Source organism: Micropterus dolomieu, linkage group LG09 (assembly GCF_021292245.1).
Source record: "Micropterus dolomieu isolate WLL.071019.BEF.003 ecotype Adirondacks linkage group LG09, ASM2129224v1, whole genome shotgun sequence".
In the NCBI taxonomy this organism is placed as follows: domain Eukaryota; kingdom Metazoa; phylum Chordata; class Actinopteri; order Centrarchiformes; family Centrarchidae; genus Micropterus; species Micropterus dolomieu.
In genome coordinates, this window is record NC_060158.1 from 14,141,550 (window position 1) to 14,153,015 (window position 11,466).

General features: G+C 40.1%; 1 protein-coding gene across 1 annotated transcript in view; it reads left to right on the top strand.

Moving 5' to 3' along the window:
• Nucleotides 1-11,466, top strand: part of LOC123976789 (CUB and sushi domain-containing protein 3-like) — a 309,765-nt gene that overhangs the window by 229,504 nt on the left and 68,795 nt on the right. The window contains exons 19-23 of the mRNA XM_046059131.1: nt 2,045-2,145; nt 3,507-3,575; nt 3,765-3,921; nt 5,541-5,732; nt 10,628-10,754. Of these exons, the coding sequence (XP_045915087.1) occupies nt 2,045-2,145; nt 3,507-3,575; nt 3,765-3,921; nt 5,541-5,732; nt 10,628-10,754 (646 nt within the window). The remainder of the gene's footprint in view (nt 1-2,044; nt 2,146-3,506; nt 3,576-3,764; nt 3,922-5,540; nt 5,733-10,627; nt 10,755-11,466) is intronic.

Sequence of the window (11,466 nt, forward strand, 5' to 3'; positions counted from 1 at the left end):
ATGCCTGAAAAAGACTGAGATAAAGTTCTGAATGCTTATTCTTTTATAAGCTTGGGCAGCTTCTTTTCAAAAGCTAGGACACACAAGGCCAACATTATTTGCCCTTATAAGATAGGAGATGACACAACATGAAGGTAAAGCAAGTAACTGAAAGAGAAAAACACAACATAAAAGAATAAATACAGTGAACAAAACTAAGTCTAAACTGAGCAAAAATGGTGACAGAGGGTCCGTCTCAACACTGTTTGCCTGGTCTCCTGTGTTTGAGTTAAGTTTCTGTGGGTGTATTAGCAGTATTCCAGTCATTGTTCTTGACCAAGACATTGGTCTTACAATTGTTCCCTGGTTAAACCATCAGGGCTTACCTACTGTTTCTCAATATTTAAAATAAGACAGATGCAGGACGTGAATTTATGCATGAGTATCAATTCCATGTGCTCAGAACTTCAGCTTCTTTGTAAGGCAGAAAAGTGTAAAATGAGATTTGATTTGTGTGCAGATGTAGAATCAATAGAGGGCAGTAATAAAAGCAAAACAGAAAACTGAATGTTTCTGCACTCCTTCACAGGAATGTTTTCAGCAACACTGTGACAAGCGTGGGAAAATACAGGTGCAGAAAGACAAAAATTACCAGCCCATTCTAATAAAAGAGCAGATACAGTATATAACTTTTTAATTTTAGATTGCTGGTGAGAACATTTTTCTCAACAATCTTATTTTCAGCATTGCATGTGTGTATGCAGTGCCAGTGTTTATGTCTTTGGCTCTTTGTCATCAACGTGCAAGGACTGATAATGCAAAGAGGTGGGAGTGGTGTTGCGTTCTGGTGTTCTACGGTGTATTGCGATTTGCTATATTTAGTTCCTGTGTGTTGTGTTGCATCGCTGCATGATGTGGTGCACATCACAAAGGAGGAGTGAATAGAAGAGGAAAGGGACGATTAGAACACCTACAGTGTGCTGTTTTCTAATATCTTGGCAGTGCAAACTTTTGCTTGTTTGATTGCTTTGGTCTCTGCCTCCGTTGTGTAAAGTGAAGTACACTGATCATTTAAAGACACTTGAAGCTAAAGGCGTTTTGTGACCTGTGTTTGTGGTTTTACATGTGCCTTTTCTTTACCCCCTATCAGGTCAAACATATTGTTTTCCTAAAGTACTGTCCAGAAGGGAATTGGAGAGGTACCAAAGAGGAGTCTTTGTTTTCACAGATAATCAAATGTGCCTTTGGCTTTTTTTTCTCTACTATTCTATTATTTCCGGTCATTATCTTCTATTTAGCACTTTTGTTAAGGGAAAGGAGACAGAAAAGATGAACAGGAAAAACAAGGAGGAGAGAGAGGAGTAGAGGAAACTTGGGAGAAGCAGAAGAGGAGGGTTGATTGAAGTAGAAGAGGGTAAAGGAGGCACTATTCATAGAGAGGAAGACAGAGAAAGAGAAAGAACGGGGGAGTTAAAGAGGAAAGAGGGAGAGGGTGGAGAGGTAATTTTCTAAATGGAAACTGTAGCAGCGTGATTTATTGACGATATGACAGCTGTAATATGACTATTACACCAGTAGAGACACAGAGTGGGGGAGAGAGGGAGGGATACTGTAGATAGAGGGCACATGTGAGAAGTGCCAGAGAGTAGGTATCTTTAGGTGAATTACTTTCTGAATTTTACTACCTGCCCGTTCTCCTCAACTGAAGTAGATGACGGACAATACAGATGTTTAAATGGGTTATTAAATTGCAAGCACACATACACACAAACACACATTAGAAGTATTCATCCATTTACTGGAATTAAAAGGAATCATCATCTTCTGTAAGATGAAAAAAAATCTTTTCACTCAAAGGACAGCTGGTGTTCTCTATAACTACTCTTGCTATGGGCTAAAAGGTTTGTATTGTGGGACTGAAAGGTTAAGAAGGGGGAAACAGCTACATGAAGCAAGATTTCTTTCCAATGAGAGTTTTAAATGTTGGCCATTTTCTGTGGCATGACTAATGTTTGCATTTTCCCACATGCAATTTAAATTCTCTTCTTTCTGTGTTTGTCATCAGCGGAGTGCGGTTCATCAGTTATAAACAATGAAGGGATACTTCTCTCTCCGAACTATCCGATGAACTACGACAACAATCACGAGTGCATCTACAGCATCCAGGTAAGAATTCTGTATATCCTAATTAAAGGGATACTATGCGATTCTGCAGAGAGTTTGTTGATAAGAGAGCACGTTAGCCTCAGTAAGAGGGCATGTTCTAGCAGTACTGTAGAAAGTGTGACAACAAGCCTGACAATATTTAAATATGTATTGAAGCAAAATACTTTTCTAAGCCTAAATCTAAGACACAGAGTCTAGTTTATTTATCGGTAGGGTTATCGAGAGGAGCTTCAACAGTTACAATTAGTGAACAAACATCATCAAACAAACAATATGTGTAAGCTCACAAACAAAGCATCCAAAACACAAGTGTAAAAAACTAGAGTTATTTGAAATAGTTTGTACAAAAATACTGTGACTGAAAAGGGTTGGGAAGCACAGGAGCGACTGTTTATCTCCAGGGCCGAAGTCAAAGCTAACTTTGGGGTTAACCTCCTTCACTTTATTCAACAGTTGGCAGCAACATAGGGGAGCTCCTCTTTAGTCCTGAGAAGCTGCAGTCTTTATTCACCAGCCACTATAACTTCTACTGTACATTTACTGCTGAACAAGCCTTATTGCTGACCCGTTTCTCTCTATTTACCAGGGCTCTGTTCACACCGGTTCACACACGCTCTGTCTATTTCTCCTCTTCCGCACACATACTGACCGCTGCGGCTAAGCTAACAAAGCTAACCAGCTGGGATCATCACAAACATGACAACAGACAGACAAGACTGTAATACTGAAGCTGTCGTTTATGTGGAACAGCAAAGCTAACGTTACTCACATGTCCAGCAGAAACAGAGCAACCTCAGCATCGGTTTTCATTCCTTTCAAATCTCGTAGATTTATCCAGCATCCAAACCCCTCACATATGTTAACACGTGTCTTCCCCTCGCCTGGTCATATAACTTGTCTCACAATTCCTCAGACCTTTCTCTCTATGGCTGTTTCTCAGTCATCTTCGCAGCTAAAGACCCGTAAGAAGTTAAGCATGTTCGAATGTACCGCTGTTTGTTTACATTCTCTCTCCCACTGCTTCGAGCGCGCCACCTGCTGCTCGCTCCGAGCAGCTTTGTTTGTGCTCAATTTACAGACCCAGGGGCTGTGTAGGAAAAACGGATTTTTTTTCAGAGCACGTGAAAAACAGAGAGCTACCTACCTATGCGGAAATATTCGCCGAGTTTAACAAAAAGTGTATTGGATAAGAATCGCATAGTACCCCTTTAAGGGTCATAGAGACTCTGCGTTTTTCATTCACAGTATGAAAATCAATTATCAATCAATTAGTGGAAGTTAACTATCTTAAAATATTTGTGAGTACATGTTGTCTACTTTGTTGGTCAATTAATCTTATTTGGATTTCATGTTCACTCTAGGTGCAGGCTGGGAAAGGCATCAACATCTCTGCTAGAACCTTTCATCTTGCCCAAGGGGATATACTGAAGGTAAACACATATACACACACATTTGGTGATTCCGCTGTCATTTTTCTTTCCTGACATTTGTGTCTAAAACTGATCAGTTATTATGATAAAAGACTCTATTCATGCCTTTGAAAACTAAACCTGAGCATCACTGGTTGGTTATTATGTTTATTGTGTGTCTCAAGTGCATCTCTGCTGTTTTTATTCCAGATTTATGACGGTAAAGACAACACAGCCCACGTGCTTGGAGCATTCACAGGATCTTCTATGTTGGGCCTGACACTGATCTCCACTTCAAACCATCTCTGGCTGGAATTTTACAGTGATGCAGAAAGTACAGGAGAAGGATTCAAACTGGTCTACTCGAGTAAGAGCACACAGCTAAGAAGTATAAACCTGTACATGCACACAACTTACCTGAATGTGTGTGGTTTAGTTAATGTACGGTCTAAAAGCAACAGCTTTACACTGGATTTCAAAGTGGTGTGTAGCATTTAACTCTGTGTTGTACAAAAGGCACATTTGGTGGTAGCGGCTATGTTGTTACAGCACATTACATCTTAGGTCAAACTACAGTGTGGTTTTCTGTATGTTTTTACATTGTGCTATATTGCATTATGATGTATTCTGAAATCTTTAACATATAACAAGTAGGACATGCTACAAGTGTACTGTACATGCCTTTTACTTATATGCTGATAAAAATTAAGTAACCCTGGAGTGGACAATGACACCAGAAGAGAATAAAGCTTATCAGTATGGAAGTCACATCAATTCAGCAATTAAATGCCACGTGACAGCTGTACTAATTCCTGACAAATGTAACATACTTGTGGAATTAATTTAAGTCTAAATGGTTTTCATTTGTGAAACCATCACAGAAATGATTGTAAATTCTACCACTGAGATGATCACAAGAAACTTTTCACATTTGATTAACAAAGCTTTCAGAGAGCTCTGATTTCAGTGTAGAATAGAGTGTTATAGGTGCGTTTTGATGTTTACCAAAGCACACCCACGTTTGGCAGTGCTCTCTTAGATGCATAGTTGGAATTAGAAAATCTAATTGTTTAAATGGAGTCACGCAGGGTGATTTGCATAGCGTTTTAAAGTTGCATTGTCTCTCTGCTGAGAGAGTAGAGCGGAGAATTACTTACTCCTGTGCACCTCAGCTTTCTCATACTGATGCAAGTAGGAGTTAGTTTGCCAAACAAAACAAGACATGGGCTTATAAAACATTGCAGCAGCCTTATTGGTTCATAGTTATGAAAATCTACAGTACGCCTCACTATGTTTATAGTTGAGTTTGGTATAAAAAAATTCAACAAAACTCAGAGGTGTGATTTGATGAATAATGCATGATGATCTTTTAGAGATATAAAATTACAGAGAACAATTTCAGATGGGCAACCATTCACACTATACGACAGGGTGATGTGTTCAGATTGCTAAATGGTAAAAGTACAGCTTTGCAAATTGCCATTTTTAAGGATTTAGACATGCACCTACTGCAGTCTTCCAGGAGATAACTCAAATCTTGGCGCACCTCGTCTTCCAGGTAATACTGCAGATCAAATCCTGGTTAAGGTTTTATGAGGATAAGCTATTTATATACCGCTTTATATCCCACTCTCCAAAATTGTTCACATGAATAAACAGAATATTCTGAATATTACCATGGAAACTGAGCTTAGGCAGACTGCGAAAAACAACATTAAATTGGATAAGGTGCATACATGCTCAAGTATCATTCCTAATATTGGTAAGTCTCATGTATCTTTTCCTGTTTTTTTTAATTAACAAAACAGGATGTGTGATCTCCGCAAGCTCATAAACAGAATACTTGAGTGAGGCAGATAGGGAATATTGCTGTGCATCTAAACAACACTAATTCTGGTTTCTCTAGTGGGTCTTAGATGTCCCTTAGCAAGTTTTTTTTTAAAGTACACACTGTAAAGATGTTTCTCTCTGTTTTTCTCTCTCTAGGTTTTGAGTTGTCTCATTGCGAGGACCCAGGTGTGCCTCAGTTCGGCTTCAAGGTCAATGACCAGGGCCATTTCTCTGGGAGCAGCATCACATACAGATGTGAGCCTGGATACACTCTGCATGGGGCTACCACACTGAAGTGTATGACAGGCGAAAGGAGAGCCTGGGATAACCCTCTGCCTTCTTGCATCGGTATGTCTGCTATGCAAAGCTGTTTGCACTTTGAAGAGGCCCATGTTCATGTTATTTTGCATAAATTCCTCAAAATGTGATCTGATCTTCATCTAAGTCAAGGGTCTTGACAAATATAATGTGTATGAATAATAACGTAAATTAAATTCTAAATCCCTCATGTCTTTATTGAACACGCTCATTCAACATTCAAAATGGCAGTGGAAAAAGTAAGTAAACACTTGTAATCAATAACTTGTTGACCCCCCCGGCAACAATAACCTCAACCAGGCGCTTCCTGCACATCGTTCGGGAGGAATTTTAGCCCATTCTTCCTGGCAGAACTGCTTTAGCTCTGTCATATTCTTTGGACGTCTCTTCGAGTCATTCCATAGCATCTCTATTGGGTTGAGATCTGGGCTCTGACTTGGCCACTCCAAAAGGCGGATTATGTTTTTCTGAAGCCATTCAGTTGTGGACTTGCTCCGATGTTTTGGGTCATTGTCATGTTGCATTACCCAACTTCTACACAGTTTCAGCTGACATACAGACATTCTCACATTATCCTGAAGAATTGTCTGATACACTTGGGAATTTATCTTCCCCTCAGCGATTGCAAGCTGGCCAGGCCCTGATGCAGCAAAGCAGGCCCAAATCATGACGTTTCCTCCACCATACTTTACGGTTGGGATGATATTTTCATAAAGATATGCCGTGCCCTTTCTATGCTAGATGTAGTGCTGTGTGGTTCGTCCAAATAGTTCAATCTTAGATTCATCAGTCCACAAAACATTTTGCCAATACCGCTGTGGAGTGTCAATGTGCTCTTTTGCAAACGTCAGGTGTGCACCAATGTTCTTTTTAGTAAGCAGTGGCTTCCTTCGTGGTGTCCTGCCGTAGATTCAATGTTTTACATATTGTAGACTCATGAACAGAGATGTTAGCCAGTTCCACTGATGGCTTCAAATCTTCATTGTTTCTTTACCTAATTGATGAAACTCCGTTGTGCTCTTTGTGTCATTTTTGACTGGGCGCTCACTTCTTGGTATAGTAGCAACCGCCCCAAAGTGTCTCCATTAGTAGAATGTTTGCCTAACTGATGAATTTCTAAAGTCCTTTGAAATCACTTTTTAACCTTGATCGTAGATCCTCTGAAAGCTCTTTTTGGCGAGGCATGGCTCACAAATAATGTGCTTCTTGTGCAGGACAAACTCCAAAAGTTTGCAGGGTTTTTATCAGTCAAAGGGTGCTGCTCAATTCTCTTATTTGTCGTTTCCTCTCTCCTCGATCCTCGCTTGAACCGGAAGTTGTTCCACCATCTTGCAGGCCGTCCCAAAGCTCTTATTTGCGCTCTGAGGAACGAGGATCGAGGAGCGATCTCTGAGGAGCTATGAGCGAGGACACACCAGTGCATCCTTCGCGGAAGTCTTTTAATGACCGACGCACCCCCTTATTGGGTAACTGTTATATTGATTGGACGCTGCAGCTTATCGGACTGATCTGATGCATCAGGACAGATAACATTAAATTCAAGTGTATCGCTGCACAGTCTTATATTTGATTTGTTTTATGATTCACTGTCACTATGTTAAAATCTGTGTTCATTGTAGGTCTGAACAACAAAAGCCCCACACACAACTTTATTTATTTATTAGAAAGATCATTCTTTCTTTTATTTCTCCCATCAGCTTTTATTATGGAGACAATTAAAGTCAAAGAGAGTCAGAGAGTCTGTCAGCAAGAAACATGGTTTACATAATTTATCGTCATTTCTATTCAGTCACATGTGAGGCTGGTCATTCCTGTGTTTAGTCCAAATACACGTATCTAATGAAGCGAGCAAAGCATCTGATGAAAGCAGCTGGTGGTTCCGCAAGTAAAACCAGCTGATGAAAGTGTGAATGAAAGCGCTGCACTAAAAAAAATGTTGGACTGACATGATGGAATGCAGTGATCGATCGGTGACAAGTGATGTGACTTGCAAATAAAATGCATGCAGTAGTGTTAAAGGATATCAGAAGAGGAAATAAACAGAAAGCCTACAAGTGAGCCTCGATTTTGATATGAGTTACATCATTTCAATTTCCCTGAAACATTTAGACTAATAAATACCAAGACACACTGATCATATTCTGGGTTAATCAAGAACAAATTTACAATCAGAATCACTAAATATAAATGCAGATAATATCAGCATTGTGCCAGTAGAAATGATGCTGTGCCTCTGAGCAGGACGTACAGTAACCAATAATTATTCATGTGCAGGTGTTTGTTAAACAGGTAATGGAGAATCATGCTGCTTTGCACTGATAACTGTGAGACTTTATTAGTACCAACACCGTGCACATGTGTGCAGACACAAAGTCCACCAATAGTCTCTACAGCTGTTAGAGCCGACTGACAGCTGATCCAGCTGTGATCAGCGTCATCAGAAACGGACGTCGCTTCACGTGCTTGGTTTCCTTGTGTCTATCCAAAAAGGAAGGAAAAGACACAATTGAGGGAAACGTGGATGCAATTAAAAGACTTGAGAAACACCCAAAGTAGTCCACACCTCCAAACTCATTTGACTCCAGGTGTGCTAAAACCTGACTCCAATCAGCTTTTTGAGGTCCTTAACTCAAGGGTTCGCATACTTTTTCCACAAGCACTATGACTTTTTTTGGTTGTTCAGAATTTATTTTGTATTATTATTTTAGACACATTATGTTTGTCAATACCCTTGACTTATATGAAGATCAGATCACATTTTATGACAAATGTATTCAGAAAACCATGAAATTCGAAAAGGTTCACATATTTTTTCTTGAGGGTTCATTGTTGACTTGGCTTTCACTGGTATTGCTGCATTTTTTGCTGTGCTATTTACGTGGTTCTTAATACTTCTACTGACATTACTGGATGTGTTGAATAGCTGCACAGTTGCCCACGGCCTTTCAAAGGTAAAACAGTGCTTTATTCACATTTGCACAAGGTAAAAATCAGGAACAGGATATATTCAGTGAATAAATATCTATTATATACAGTTTATTAGACACATTGTGTCTTTTGAGTGTTTTTCTGTCCAAAATCATCAAGCTGTTCTCAAGCTGGAATATTTAATTTACTGGCGCAAATACACCTTCTAAGTACCAAGAAGCATTACTGTACTACATTGTGCTCTACAACATAGTACAGAGTCACTTGCTGCTTTATGCAAAGTCTCTGCTTCCAGGATATTCATTCAGTAATCTGGAAAGAAAGCAGGTGGGGGCCAATTTCTTGTGGAATAGCCTTGTTGATTTTCTTATGAGATGACACACTGTGGTAGTTTTAAAGTCTCAATGAAATGCCGAGAGTTTACCACCTAAATGCCCTCTGCCCAATTGATCTATTTCCTTTCCTGCAGTGGATGATTTGCTCTTTGTTCCTGGAGACTGCCCTATTGGTCCCCCGATGCTGTGCTTTGTACTCAAACATGCCCACACACATGTACAAACACATCTAGATCAAACCTGTATTTTTTTTGTGTTTTTTTTTGGGGGGGGTGTTTTTGATCAGATGTGTGGATCCGCTTGGAAACGACAAAACCTACTCGAAAGCAACTCTCCTTTGAGTATTAACCATATTTCTAAATTTTCCATTATAACGCCATTACCTTTGTAATTCATTTGCCAGACCTTCAAACTGATTATAAACTACAAGCCACAGCTCAGAATATTGATGTCAACAGGTCAATAATGGTCTTTTACCGGTTATGCAACATCAGAGCTCCAGAACTAAAACACATGCATACTGTAAACACACATGGCGTCAGTATGTTGGTATATAGTGCCTAACATGCTTTCATTTTAAAAGTATTCTAAACTTATTTGGAGACATTTCCAGTCCTTTCCAGTAGGTATTTGGTTGAATGATTACATTCTCTAATTAAACCCAAACAAATGTTAAGCCTATACAGAGTGACACACGAAATTGCTGCTGCAGCTGTGCCCCAGATGGGCGCTATAAGCATCACATAAGCATTACAGCAAGCCCAGTGTTTTAAGGACCTTTCTTCCTTCATCGCAGCCTCTGAACTTTCTGATTTTTGATTCAGCTTAATAAGTCTTCCTCCTTCTCACTATCAATAATGAAAGACTCATAAAAACCACTGGCTGATATTCTCTGACTTTATATTTTAGCAGTGACACACTGTGACCTCAGCTAACCTCCAGTCTTAATATTATATTGCTTCTTATTATTACTCATAGTGTTTCCTTCTATTTCCCCCCCATTGGTTCCCTCCTTTTTCTTTCTCTTTTGCCTCTTCGCCTCTCTTTTTTTTTCTCTGTCCCAACTCTGAATATTGCTCCTATTACTCGAGATAATATATTCCACTGAAGGAGGGAGGGGAGCCTAAGGGAGGAGGAACATGGGGAAGGAGGGGAAGCAGAGAGGGGATGAAGATTGTGAAAATATATAACCGAGAGAGACAAAGAGAGAAGGGGGAATTATTTTTTGTTATATAACGTGTGGTGGTTTCTTTAGGGATGATGCAGGATCAGCACTTTGTCTCTTCTTCCTCTTCTTCCTCCTCCTTCTTTCTGCGCATGAGAAAGACAGAGGGACGCAGAGAAAGAGAGTTAGCTTCTTTCCAAATCCATTTGTCTCCATGGTGATCGTTTAATCACTGCTCAGTGGCCACTGAGGTGCACCCAGTGGATCTGTTTACCTTGATAAACAATTGTCACAGACAGATAACTGGTTGACTTGTCATACATCACATACGCAATTAATTACACACATACACACCCATCAAACGCCTATTTGTTTGGCTGAATTGATGGTATTTGTAATATTGGCACATTTGTGGTGATCTGACAGATAAAGGTATAGTATGTTGGTATATATAAACAGTCTTTAATGTCTCTTACATGTGTGTTTGATTCCGTTAGCGGAGTGTGGTGGTCGTTTTAAAGGCGAGTCTTCAGGGAGGATTCTTTCCCCTGGATACCCTTTTCCGTACGACAATAATCTACGCTGCACCTGGACCATCGAGGTGGACTCAGGAAACATTGTGAGGTAATGTGGGCCACCCTGCACCTCCCCAGTATCCATCCATCCATCCATCGTCAACCACTTATCCTGCGTACAGGGTCGCGGGGGACCTCCCCAGTAGTAAAGTTTAAATAACATGTGGTTACTTACCGTGGGTACGGAAAGTATTCAGACCCCTTTAAATTTTTCACTCTTTGTTTCATTGCAGCCATTTTCCAAAAATCAAAAAAGTTCATTTTATTTCTCAGTAATGTACACTCAGCACCCCATCTTGACAGAAAAAAACAGAAATGTAGAAATTTTTGCAAGTTTATTAAAAAAGAAAAACTGAAATATCACATGGTCATAAGTATTCAGACCCTTTGCTCAGTATTTAGTAGAAGCACCCTTTTGATCTAATACAGCCATGAGTCGTTTTGGGAAAGATGCAACAAGTTTTTCACATCTGGATTTGGGTATCCTCTGCCATTCCTCCTTGCAGATCCTCTCCAGTTCTGTCAGGCTGGATGGTAAACGTTGGTGGACAGCCATTTTCAGGTCTCTCCAGAGATGCTTAATTGGGTTTAAGTCAGGGCTCTGGCTGGGCCATTCAAGAACAGCCACGGAGTTGTTGTGAAGCCACTCCTTCGTTATTTTAGCGGTGTGCTTAGGGTCATTGTCTTGTTGGAAGGTAAACCTTCGGCCCAGTCTGAGGTCCAGAGCACTCTGGAAAAGGTTTTCGTCCAGGATATCCCTG